This window comes from Haliotis rubra, unplaced genomic scaffold (genome assembly GCF_003918875.1).
Source record: "Haliotis rubra isolate DU_JTF1 unplaced genomic scaffold, ASM391887v1 Scf81, whole genome shotgun sequence".
In the NCBI taxonomy this organism is placed as follows: Eukaryota; Metazoa; Mollusca; class Gastropoda; order Lepetellida; family Haliotidae; genus Haliotis; species Haliotis rubra.
The window spans coordinates 1,699,879-1,714,321 of NW_025767535.1; the positions used below are offsets into that span (position 1 = coordinate 1,699,879).

General features: G+C 37.3%; 1 protein-coding gene across 4 annotated transcripts in view; it reads left to right on the forward strand.

Annotated features, from left to right (window-relative positions):
* Window positions 1-4,201: 4,201 nt before the first annotated feature.
* The window catches only part of LOC124261795 (coiled-coil domain-containing protein CG32809-like), a 250,153-nt gene continuing 239,911 nt past the window's right edge, over window positions 4,202-14,443 (forward strand). Inside the window, exon 1 of one of the 4 annotated variants that reach the window (XM_046696160.1) lies at window positions 4,202-4,409. In XM_046696160.1, coding sequence (XP_046552116.1) covers window positions 4,310-4,409 — 100 coding nt within the window. In that variant the 5' untranslated portion in view covers window positions 4,202-4,309. The remainder of the gene's footprint in view (window positions 4,410-14,443) is intronic. The other 3 variants (XM_046696156.1, XM_046696159.1, XM_046696157.1) reach the window with 3 other exon arrangements.

Here is a 14,443-nt window from a genome sequence, read left to right on the forward strand (position 1 = left end):
GGGAGACCAGAGATTCAGACTGAACCTGAGGAAACCTAGACTTGCTTTATTTAGGGCTTTAGCACTGCAGAGAGGGCTAGGCAGTAGGGAAAATAATGTGGTTCAGGGACTGTGAGACAGACTAAAGGCTGTACTGTCTGCTTATTTCAACTTGCCTCTTTAAAGGATAGAATTACTATACATCCATGAGCTATCCAATCAGTACAGCCTTGGATGATGATCAAGGCTAGTCCACACTTAAAACACCATTTCTTCCACTAACGTGTTTGGTTATGAATTACATTTCGCGGTCTTAAATCAACGATAAAGGACTGCAAAATTGAAAACAAAGTAGCTTTATCTTCTAATTTCTTCCTCCAGGGAAGAACAGAAACTCTATCAAATCTGAGACACTGCAGGGGACAATACTTGCCCTGAAGGGGGTCAATTACTGCCTGTATGTAAACAAAACACAAGCACTTGTCTGATGTGGATTCTGCATTGTTATAATCAGAAACGTGATGTCAGGAAGTTCATTACTGTTGTATACTTTTCAAACTCTTAATTGTTCCTAATGAAATAGAAGGATTTTTCTTTAACATACTATTCAGTAGATGTTAACTGGGTAAATTATGATTAACTATCATAAAATGAAGAAATCAGGTGTTCTTTAACCTCCCTTGACTGGTACATATTATGAATAGTTTAATGTGTTAAAGACCTAGCTATCTCTGACCTAGTCTGCCTCACAGTCCCTGAACCGCATTATTTCACTTCCACCCAGCCCTTTCTGCAATGCCGTAAAACCCTTAATGAAGCAAGTCCAGATTTCCTCAGGTTCAGGGCGGTGGGGTAGCCTAGTGGTTAAAGTGTTTGCTTGTCACTCCGAAGACCCAGGTTCGATTCCCCACATGGGTACAATGTGTGAAGCCCATTTCTGGTGTCCCCCACCATGAATTGCTGGAATATTTCTTAAAGCAGCATAAAGCCTAACACACCCACTCACTCACTCACTCACTCACTCACCATGAAGAACGTGGTTGTGATGTGGAGATAAACATAATTTATCAAATACAAAGAAAATGTCAGGACAAATTAATGTCTTCTGTTGAATTCAATTGATAAATTTTAAAATATATCAGAAACTATAACTTTAATGTAAGGGTAAAAGTTAAGGCTATTATACTAGCCCACAAGATGTGTTACTAGCCTGGGACTAGCAGTGTAGCGGGAGTGTCAACTCCTGTGATGTTTGGACAGGCATCATGCTGTTGTTTGAAATAGACAACTGTTTAAGAAGGAGATTAAGGTTTTTATTACCAGGGAGATATGAGAATGTATGACAGTTGTGAGATAACATGCAATCCCTAACTGATATGAACAAGTTTTTGTCATTGACGACATATTTGAAATGATTAATAGCATTATAGATTCAATCTGTCACTTAGGTGACACAGGCATTAAATCCTTGATCCTATGAAAGAATATCAGGTGTATATTTCAGATACATTTCATGATTTCACAGCCAATCAGATGAGATAGTAGGAATACAACCATGTACATTTCATGGCAAGATTTATAACCATTAATCATGTAAGACATTTATAAGAGAACTTGACAAGTTTGTGGTTTTCACACAGAAATAGGTTATCGCACTTAATCCAGTATTAAGTAGGTTCAAGTATTAAGTATCTGCAAGTATTGATAGATAAAGGTTTGAGTCAATGATCTGCTGAATAAATAGCTTTTCTGAGCTAATCTCGAAATAGGTCATTTAGAAAAGGTCTTGTGTGGTTTTTCCAGATCAGAATTTGTCCCAGTATCCATTGGGGCGGTGGGGTAGCCTAGTGGTTAAAGCGGTATCTCTCTCATCCCTCTGTATCTATCATTCGAATCCCCACATGGGTACAATGTGTATCTTTCCCATCTATCTGTGTCCCCTCTGTGATGTTGCTGGAATATTGCTAAAAACGGCGTAAAACCAAAACTCACTCAGTCAGTCTGTCAGTCCCAGTGTCCATTGGTTGTTGTAGGTCTGTATCTATCTGTATCTATCTGTATCTATGTATATGTGTTCAGAAGTCAATATTTATCATGTTGCAGCTTAAGTCAGTCCCTTCAAAAAAGGAAATGAAAAATTCCCAGCTAATATTAATATTTATAACTATTGTGATTGTTTATTCTGAATGATTTGTATTTCATTGATAGCAGGACAATACAGACAACTTTGAGCTTTCAACATTTAACTGAATATTTTGGCATTGAATGCAGTGTTACTATGGAATTGAAATGCTTTTGAAATGAAAAATTTCCATATTCCCTGGTTTAAACAAAATAACAGTATTTTCCCAATATGCTTGCCAAGGGTACTAATCTCAAATCCTAAATAGCTCACTCATTAATTAGCTGATATCTAGATGTACACTGATGTATATATTAAATTAATTATATTATATTAAGACAGATAGATAGATAGATAGATAGATAGATAGAATATAATCAGAAATTAAAAATTCAATTAATTGAGACTCATAGTTATTATATGCCACTAAACCAATGCTACTAGCCTAGATAGATAGATAGATAGATAGATAGATAATAATTGAATAAATGAATGAATAAAATTGGAATTTATTAATTCAGTCCATTGAGACATGTAGTTATTATAAGCCACTAAACCAACACTACTGTAATAAATAAATAAATAATAAATAAATAAATAAACAAGCATATAAATAAAATCAGAATTTATTAATTCAATCCATTGAGACTTGAATCATAACCTCTAAACCAACACTACTATCACCCCATGAATATAGTAACTGATACTCTAACAGATTTGACCGGATTCGAAGTTCGCTATGCACAGGTCAATAAAAACCTTTGCACCATGGAATCTCATGAGATTCGGAAGTTATGAGACTCAGTGTTTCAATATTCATAACACACTCGTTTATAAACGACCCAATTACTCTACATCATCCTCACCACTTGATGCTGTAGAATAACACTGTACACACATTTCAAGTAGACATGTGATGCATATGTGATGTGCGATGTTTGTGGTGTAGAATCACAGATAGCACCACCTAGAGTGCTCTCCCTTACAGTGTGAGTGTTACATGGTTATTGACTGTTCTTGCTGTAAAATATCTAAAATTATTGTCAGCTCCAAAAATACTTTGGATCTGAGGAATGGCTAATGCAGAATGTGCTCTCAAACCAAAGATACAGAATGTGTTTTAATTAAAGTGTCAACAATACCTGATTGAAGTCTATGACTTTAGCCACTTGTTTGAAGCCTGAAAGAGTTAAATTCTTTTGAAATCATCAACCTCATGACTAAAAGTGCTTAAAGAAAATGTTAAGACCCAAATAGTTTAGCACTGACATGAATTCGATCAATAATTTATAGAATGTCATACTCTGGCACCTGGACCAATGAAAATGAACTCTTTTGACCTTTAAACATTGTTGAATATCTATTTGGGTGAAAGATAAAATTAGAAATACATATCTACATCCCAAATGTGTTCATGATTTCAAGTAGTCTTTTAAAATCACATTTCTTTGTTCAAAAATTAAAATATGTTAACATGGTATTATTTATGAGAGTTAAACAAGTTAAAATTTAATTTGAAGAAAGTTCCGGTGAGATATCCATTATATCAGTATTTAACAGCAATACTCTTATAAAATCTAATAAAGATTCGAGAATAGTCGTTACAGTAATCAGTTCATATTCTGTTTACACCAACAAGAAAGAATATTTATTTTCAGTGTCCTAAATCACCAAATAATAATCCATGATAAGCATGAATGTTTGTTGTGGATCTCATTTTATTTTCCATGACAGGTTTTTCTAATTTTCCATTTGCTTAATTTGTAGCTGAGAATTGGGAGTTTTATGGTAACAGGCTTACTATGTGGAAACATGCAGCGTGGAAATCATTGTATGGGATTATACACATTGAGAAGTAATGTTCTCACCTACATGTGAACTCGGTGCTTTTAGTTCTGGGAGAAACTGTGGATCTACGGAAGGGTGGCGCCTTCCTATAGCAGTGCCAAGTTGGAACAGTGGATAATATGGATACCGATTCTCTATCATTTGAAACAAATGTGAGGTGCAAATTCTTGCACAATGATTGCATCCACATGCATCTAACGAGGATTTAGTGTTGTGGAGTATGTGTTTGAGGAATTGTTGCAACCCAGTGTTTGATGTGGAAATTGTAAGACCTGTCTTGGTGAGATGGAAGTGATTATGCTTGTGTGACGATGTTCAATTAGTAAAGGAGTACATTACGTTATTATTGGATTTACAAAGATGTTTCGGAGTAAAGGAAAGAAGACTAAATTGCCATCCAAGATACCAGGAAAGGTGACAAAAGCTTCAGAGGACCGACACAGGAGAGTTGAACACAAAGGTAAGGTTATGTAGTAACAGCCCTGTTTCACAAAACAGTGAATCAGTGTGAATCAGTCACTGAGGCTCCAAGATACCATGTGATATGTTGTTGTTGTTTTTGTTTTTGTTGTTGTCGCTGTCAAGTCGTTACATACAAGGGACATAACTAACACCCATCACCTGTTGATCCAGTATCAGGACGTCTACATGTGAGAATGGTTTTGTCCAGTTAAACAAGGTTTGGGCATAACAGTTTTATGTTTCTTCTTACAGAAAAAATTAACCTTCAAGTTGATAATTTTAGCAGAATGCTTGTTTGTCATGCTGATACCTGAGCTTAAACAGGCCATATGTCTGTGGTTTTGTATGAAATAGGTGAGGTGAGGTGAAATGGGGTTTAACGTTGTACCTAAGAATATTTCACCCATATGACGACATGCATGCGTGTGTATGTGTGGCTGCTTGTACTAGCCCAGACTTAAGCTAGTTTTATAGTGCTAGGTCACTGAGATACCATGCCGCAGTTAAGCATGAATACCCCACTCAGACACATTATACTGACTCCGAAGCCGACCAGTCCTTGTTGTACCCATTAATGCCGAGCGCCAGGCAGGGACCAACAAGTACCATATTTTAACGTCTTTTGGTATGACGCGACCGGGGATTGAACCCACGACCTTCAGCCCTCTAGGCAGACACTCTAACCACTACACCATGGAGGTGTTCTTTGTATGAAATAGTGTCAGCTTACCAGCAAAAGGCATCTACTTCAACAAGCCTGTTTAACTCTTTCTATATTCCCCCTTGTCAACTGCTGCTGAGCTTTTCATCATTGTGTTGAGGATGATGATGATGATGACAATGATGATGATGATGATGACAATGATGATGATGATGACAATGATAGTGACAACAATGATGATGATAAGGACAATGATGATGGTGATGATTACAATGATAGTGACAACAATTATGATGATGACAATGATAGCGACAACAATGATGATGACAATGATAGTGACAACAATGATGATGACAATGATAGTGACAACTGACTGACTGACTGAGTTTAGTTTTACGCCGCTTTTAGCAATATTCCAGCAATATCACGGCGGGGGACACCAGAAATGGGCTTAACACATTGTGCCCATGTGGGGAATCGAACCCGGGTCTTCGGCGTGACGAGCCAACGCTTTAACAACTAGGCTACCCCACCGCCCCTAATAGTGACAACAATGATGATGACAATGATAGTGACAACAATGATGATGACAATGATAGTGACAATGATAGTGACAACAGCAATGATGATGATGATAGTGACAACAATGATGATGATGACAATGATAGTGACAACAGCAATGATGATGATGATAGTGACAACAATGATGATGATGACAATGATAGTGACAACAGCAATGATGATGATGATAGTGACAACAATGATGATGATGACAATGATAGTGACAACAGCAATGATGATTATGATGATGATGATGACAACAATTGTGTTGATTATGATTGTCATTAGTTGTAGTATTGTTATTATTAGTATGATTCCTTTGTCTTTGGCTTTGATCGTCTTTCATGACTTCTGTGACTCCATACCCTAGTTTTACAGGGTTACATGATGAAGCCTTGATAACAATGACAACTGTGTCAGTAACTTTCTCTCTCTCACTACTTGTACAGATGACTCTGCAGACTTTATCACAGGGAAATCACTGCAGGAAATCTACACTGCTCACAACACTATCAGCCAGGTGTACAATCTGTTCTCTGTTACACTCTCACATCTCTATTATCTTATATCTCTCACAGTGTAACTCCACTCAAGGTCATTCATTCACATAAAACCCCACAGACAAACTCATGCTATTGTTGATAGGGTGGGTGGGGGTGGGGGGGAGAGAGAGAGAGACTGGGATGAAACACCCTCGTACCCATGACCTTGTGGCTCTGTAGTGTCCTTGACTCATGACACTTGACCTTGGGTCATGACAGAAATGTTGTGTTTTAGTTAACTGAAATAAACTCTGTTACCTATCATCCATTCTTCTGTCTGTTGTACCATTTCATCTTTTCCACATGTTTGTTGGTTTAACACCGCACTCAGCAGTATTCCAGCTATATGGCTGCAGTTTGTAAACAATCGAGTCAAGACCAGACAATCCAGTGATCAACAGCATGAGCATCGATCTACGCAATTGGGATACGATGACATGTCAACCAAATAAGCGAGCCTGACCACCTGATCCCATTAGTTGCCTCTTATGACAAACATAGGTAGCTGAAGATCAGTATTATCCCTGATCTTCACAGGTCTTCCACATCTCTGAAACAATATACGTAGGATGGGGTAGAATGTATTGTACCTCATAGGACTGGGCACTGACAGTGTACAACCAGTAGAAATCTATGAATGTGTGTCTATTATTTCCATATTTCTGAATCAGTATATGTAGAATATCAGAATTCATTGTACCAAACCTCAGCAGACAGTACAAACATTGTACAAGCAATATCAACGTATATGATCTCAGGTGATGGCATCAAGGAAATGTTGACTGATTTTTAACAATCATTCTCTGGCCACTGTAAACAAAATTCTAAGACTGCTTATAGAACCAAAAAATGTTAAGTGATGTCGTTCTAATCAATAATGCAACTGAAGCCCTGGCAACAACTGCATCAGCCAGGTATCAATTGTCTACTGGTGATTGTGGCCTATATTCTTTCTGGTTTATGTTACCAAAACAGCTTGGTTAGTCAATTAAATACCATAAAATCACTTGAAATATGTCATTGAGGTGTTATTGAGGTGTTAAATCAAAGAATAACAAAAATATTAAAACTTGCAAACTAATAGCTTGGTTTTACCTACGACACCTCACGACACTTTAAAGTAAAGAGCTCCATCCTGGCCACTGAGAGAAAATAGTCACATTGCATGAAGAAAGTTGAAGTAAATGAAGTGCCATAAAATATGTTCTATACAGCTATCAAGGTCTGCCATTGACTGGATTCTGCCTACTTATCGTAGACTTTGTGTTGACATGAAGACAACATGGTTGATCTGATTTACTTTTGTGGTGTTTTCTCTAACGGTACAACATACACAATGGCAAGTCATCATGTTCCAGGAAAGACATCACGATGACATAGAATATGTCTACTCCCCAGGGAGTTGAGAATGAAATCTGAGTGCAGACTGATACAAGGTGAGGTGAGGTGAAATTGGGTTTAACGTCGTGCTTGAGAATATTTCGCTCATATGACGACGTGCATGCGTGTGTATGTGTATGTGCGGCTGCTTGTACTAGCCCAGACTGAAGCTGGTTTTATAGTGCTAGCCCACTGAGATAACATGCCGCAGTGAAGCATGAATACCCCACTCAGACACATTATACTGACTCTGAGCCGACCAGTCCTTGTTGTACCCATTTATGCCGAACGCCAGGCAGGGAGCAACAAGTACCATATTTTAACATCTTTTGGTATGACGCGGTCAGGGATTGAACCCACGACCTTCAGCTCTCTGGGCAGATGGTCTAACCACTACACCACGGAGGCGGTCACAGACTGATACAAAGACCATGATAGTAATAATGTGATGGTAGAGTAGAATGTTGTTGGTTTGATGCAAGCACTGCACTGGGGTACTCTGGAAGTACAGTGTATCTAACACTTGAACTTGAGTGTGTTCAGTCTGTCTCTCAAATGCTTGAGAATGATTTATATAGGAGTCATTCTCAAATCTAGAATGATTTGGCAAGTCTAGACTGCCTCAGCTCTAGACAGAAATTAAGGATTTTCTGTTTGTATTAATTTTTCTATTTTTTTAAATATATATATTAGGCCAGACCAAAAAAAATAAATCCATATGTTTTTGTTGTCCAAGAACATTGTTTTTAGATTCTTTTTTTGCCCCATATACACTTCATATCTTGCCAAAAGTAAAATACTTTTAATATTTGAAAGGAATATTACTTTGACTGGTCATTTTTTACATTTTTTTCCCCCTCCTGCCTTTAGGTTTTCTGAGAACAAAAATCTGTAAAATAAGAAATAAAATTGGTCTGGCCTTATTTTGAAATAAGATAACTTTTTTCCTTGGTCTAAATGTCCGTCAAGAATCATTGCTGCTCTGTGATGAGTCAGTATAATTAACAGGTGTCCATGACCTTGAAAAATGGATAAACTTGCAGAACATCCACGCAGATCAAGGACTTGCTTTCCTGAGTGTTGCTCGTGCTATCAATCATTGGTTTCCAGTCGGGCGGTGGGGCAGGTTAGTGGGGGTTAAAGCATCTGCTTGTCACACCGAAGACCTGGGTTTGATTCCCCACATGGGTACAATGTGTGAAGCCCATTTCTGGTGTCCATCGCTGTGATACTGCTGGAATATTTCTGAAAGGGGTGTAAAACTAACCTCACTCACACTCACACACTGCAGATATGATAGTGAGAAGCAATACAGAACACTTGAGCTACATCGTCTATCTCACACACTGGTATGTGATCTCTAATATTGACAGGCCATCGTGATACAGCTGAATATTGCTGCCTGCCATAAGGAACTGTTTAGATTCAGCAACTCGGTCCTTGTGCTCATTGATCATAACATGTATTGATATGCATGCGACGTTTCCAATATCTCCACTGAAACAGCTATTTCTGTCACCAAGCTTTCCCCGTGGTCGATGTTCCAACAATTCAACAGCAACAGTATCTTAAGCAATTGTTTATTTTGCATTTTCATTTTATATTGAATTTATCGATTCATCAATGATCATTTTTTTGTCAGCTGCTTTTCTTTTATGGTATATGCAAAATGTTTTGGCTCACTTGGACCAGCATTTTTCTTCTTTGAATGTATTCGGTTAGCGAAAGTGAAATTATGAACATAAGATTCCAGCAGTTGTGTCTGTGTCATGTAATGACCAGCATTTTAAATTTGATGTACCAGTCATTAAACTTGGTATCAATGTCTGATAAATATACAAATGAGATCGCCTGGCCTGAAACTATGCCATCAGTTGGGTGTTAACTTGCAAAAACCTTTTCCAAAAATAATTAGAAAGCAGCCTCCCATAGTCTGAGTACATGTAAACAAACATGGCTGTTAATCACTCAGCATGATGACATTAAAAGGGAGGGTCACTCAGGTCTAATATTCTTATGCTGTGTCTAAAAATATTATAGTGAATGGCAATAAGTCTTAAATGTTGATTATTTTAAGAATTTCATTATGTGATGAAGAGATTATTACGCTTATGCTTACCAAAGGCTGCAAATACAATTTCTTTTCCATATATGTATACACGCTATTTACAACACAAAAGATCATTGGCTAATAATCTCTGTATATGATTCGCTTCCAAATCTTTGATGGGGTTGGGGGTTGGGATTTGTTATCATTGTTTTATGGCCATTGGATGATAATATTTTGATATATACCATGAAAAAAAAGTAGGGGATATTCCATTTTTCGAGCATACCACCAGCCAATGCCAATGCATATGAGAAAAAGTAATATGTATCCACACAGATGAAACATTTCCAAAGGAATGGAATAAATTGTCACATTTTCCCTTAATGTCTCTTCATCATCTGGTTCCTCCTTGGCTTCATCATTTGTATTTTATCAATCTTGTAAATCCAATATCCCCTACTTTTTTTTAATGGTATATTAAATATTTGGTCTCTTATGTTTGATTAAATTGGAAATATTTTTAGAATTTGATAAATACAGTGAAAAGTGAGCTACAGTGTCCTTGTTCTTTGTCTTGAATTCTGACCTTTTCTGAATGGAGAGAATAAGCGTCTCTGATGGTATATTTGTTTAATCATGTTTTCCTTATTCCTAGTGAATATTACTAATGTATTTTATTATTTATTCTGTAGTTGTACCTTTAATGAAAATTGAAAAATATATGTAATGTTTATATTTTGAAAAAGATCAGACAAATTATTTTATTACCATTCCAACTAAAATGAAAGAGAATTCATTTTACATATCTAACACTGTTTATGTAATACGATTTGAAATATTAAAAAGTTTGCGTTCCAAATTTAAAACATTCAGGCAGGCTACAATTTCATAGCTCTATCATATAAACATTACAGTTTATATGAAAGAGATTATATTTTACATATTTGGTCCATTTATGAAATTACCTAACACCATTTATGTCCTGTGTAATAAAATATTTAAAAGTGAAGTCGCAAATTTAAAAATTAGTATGATCTACAGTCTCATAGCTCTATTTAACTGAAATTCCAACTTATGTGAAAGAGAATTGGTTTTGCATTTTAGCCCATTCATGTACTGAATGATAAACCTTGAAATTTTGAAACTTTTTTCTATGAAGCTGCAAATTTAAAAAAGCATCAGGTGAGCTACAGTCTCCTGGCACTGTTTTATTGAAATTCTTGCCTACACTAAAGAGACTTAGTTCTTCACATTGGTGGAATTTGTTGATTTGTTGAAACAATTCATTGAACATCTGGCATGATTCCAGGTCATATATTGGTCCCATAGGCTAGCCCAGGGGTGTGAGATGGGGGGGCATCCTGTGGGGGGTGAGGTGTAGAACCAGAGGGTAGTCAATCAGTCAGTCTGTATCAAGGGGCAAGTCACGAGCACGGGCAGAATATGTGACCTAGAGGAATTGGTGACAAAGAATGAATACGTCTGATTTTAGGATTAGCAGCGAGAAAGTTTCATTTAAAGGTTTATAATTCACCACAGTTGCGTCGGTAAGCTGAATTAATGGCAGGGTAACTTCCTCAGGGGACCTATTCCACTTTTCCAGACAATTGCATTGTCTGTAACCATGGTAACATGATGAACGGAATACAGATGTACCAAATTTGTAATGTGAAGCACTATGATATATCAGTTAATACCATTGTGAAAGATATATCACAACATTGATTACTTCGGCTGCTCAGAGGATATATATTATTAAAACAACCACGTACAGGATATGTGCCTACAATTAGTGCCACAAATAGAGTTCACCTGTGACGATTTTCATTAATGATTAAAGTTGATTAAATGCATTTTAATGAATGAATAATTCCATTCGATCTAGCAGCGAAGAAGAATTATTGTCAAGAGAGAATAATATTCATGTACAAAGCAGCAGTTTAAGCAAAGGTTATGGGATATATGCTGCTGAACTTTTAAAGGGGTAAGTTCTTTGGTTATTTCCCTAACTGAAGCCATTTATGTCATTAATCAGAACATGTAGAGTATAGATGTTGCATGTATAGAACAAGTCTGTTTGTTGTTTAATGTCACGCTCAGCAATATTCCAGCCATATGGCTTAAGTCTGTAAATAACTAAGTCTGGGCCAGACAATCCAGTGATCAACATCATGAGCATCAATCTATGCAGTTGCAATACTGTGACATGTGTCAACCCCCCAATCCCATCAGTTGCCTCTTACAACAAGCATGGGTTGCTGAAGAACAATTCTACACCAGATCTTCACAGTTAATATAGACTGACTGACTGAGTTTTCATTTTCGCCGCTTTTAGCAATATTCCAGCAACATCACGGCGGGGGACACCAGAAATGGGCTTCACACATTGTACCCATGTGGGGATTCGAACCCGGGTCTTCGGCGTGACGAGCCAACGCTTTAACCACTAGGCTACCCCACCACCCCAGTTAATATAGAAGGTAAATATAGCACATAGTATATAGCATGTAGATTTAGCAGGTAATATATAGCATGTTTTGTATCAATGTCCTTATCAAAACTTGAGTAGTATATTTCCAAATTAAATAGCAATTTTATAAAATTATTAGCTGTGTTAATTTTGTTTTTCTATGTGATGAATACTATTTTTATTGTATAATGCACATATTTTCCCTGAGATATTTGTGATGTGTCATCAGAAGAAGGTGTTAGTTTCTTCGTAATTCTTGAAATATTCAATGTTAAAAAGTTGTTCCACTCACTTAAGTAAGTTTTGAATATGCAAGTTTTGAATGTGCATATGTTTACAGTATTAGATTAAACCGCCCTAATCAAATAGTGCCAAATTATATGAACCTGTATTCATTCACCGAAACATCCACACATCAAGAGATGCCGTGCTATGCTCATATGAAGCATTAGCTGCAGCTTACAGGTATGCCATTGATGCATAGAGCTTACTAAAAGTATTTCCTGTTTGGAAACCTCATTTGCATTTTCATGGGATTTTGATTCTGAGTTATTGCCCTGGTTGATGAATAACTACAGGTTACCCAGTCCAGCCGACCTCATCACGTATATATTACATTCCTGGGTTCTGGGATTACCGAAACTAGTCCTCCAGGAACCCATGCTTGTCAAGGGGGCGACCAAACAGTTCAGGCAGCCTGACTTGGTGGTTTGTGGATTATAAGCCATTGTACGCCGACAATATGGATTTGTTCACTATTGATTATCTGTTCCAGATTTGATTATTTTGAAATCAAATAGCTGGAAAATAGCTGGACTCACAAGGGCGGTTTGGTAGACTTTTAGTTATAGCATCCGCTCATCACATTGAAGACCTGGGTTTGATTCCCCACATGGGTACAATGTGTGAAGAACATTTCTGGTGTCCCTGCCATGATATTGCAGGAATATTGCTAAGAACAGTGTCAAACCATACTCACTCACTCACTCACTCACTCACTCACTCACTCACTCACTCACTCACTCACTCACTCACTCACTCACTCACTCACTCACTCACTGGAGTCATTAAAAAAACAGACAAACAAACAGACAGACCAACAGAAAAAGAAACAAACCTGTTTTACAAATTTGCTTGAATGTTTCAACCTTTTCAAGTTTTTCTAAACTGAAATGTACATGTCGAGTTGTCTGTAATCTAAAGGAATTAATCGACAGTTACATTGACATGTCCTGATGTTATTTCTTCACCTATTATTTGTTTTCATTTCTTTTTCCTCCTCGCTTCAGGAATTTTGTGGAAAATGATTATTCAAATATCTTTTTTATTATTGTTTTAAATTTATTGATTAATCCATCTCAAATGAAAATCAGCAAAGTTCAGTGCAGACCTGACAGTGAACTGCCTCAAAATGGATTTGGTCAAATAACATGACTGAGCCTGACCTTGAAGATTAACTTGTCAAATGATCAATACCGAGTTCTGCTTCTGGAAAGCAGCTTGGAATCTGTGAGTGGCAATACACTTCACCTTTCCGAAGAAAATCTTGAAAATCTTGAGCTTGTAATGAATGACTGATAAAAAGATGCATTTAAGAACTTTATGAGTTAATTTTGGTAACACAAAGCCGTTGATTGTGCTTGGGGTGGTCCTTATGTTAAATCAAGGACCTTTGGACCCAACCCCTGAGGTAGCCAGCGAAAAAACAAGACCCAGGAGCTGGTCAGACAACCACAGAAGTAATATCTGATGGTCTTTGCTTCCAGTAATGTTGTTTCTATTTATTGTTTAATGCCGCGCTCAACAATATTCCATCAGAAGGCTGCCATCTGATACTTATATTTATTAAGTCTGGTCAAGACAATCCAGTGATCAACATCATGAGCATCGATCTACACAATTTAGACATGATGACATGTGTCAACCAATTCAGCAAGCCTGACCACCCGATCCCCGTCAGTGGCCTCTTACGACAAGTATGGGTTACTGAAGATCAATATTCTAACCCGGACCTTCATGGAATTATCCCAGTAATGACATCACGAGGAATGTTTATGTGTATAACATTTAGTTTAACTTTTAGTAATAGTAATAGTCTGCTTATATGGCGCTCATATTCAGGCACTTTGCCTTCTCACGGTGCTATGCACATTACTATCCTCAGTCATAGGACACTATCGTACTTCCTGATACTCTTTCAACTCCCCGGGGACATTGTACTGAGACAATATGGATCTAAGTATCTTGTCAAAGGATACTATGTAAATGTACCCACTTCGGGACCCGAACCTAGGTGCCTACCACTGAGGATCAAACCCAGGCCTTCAGTGTGATAGGCAGACACCTTACCACTGCACTATTGCACTTT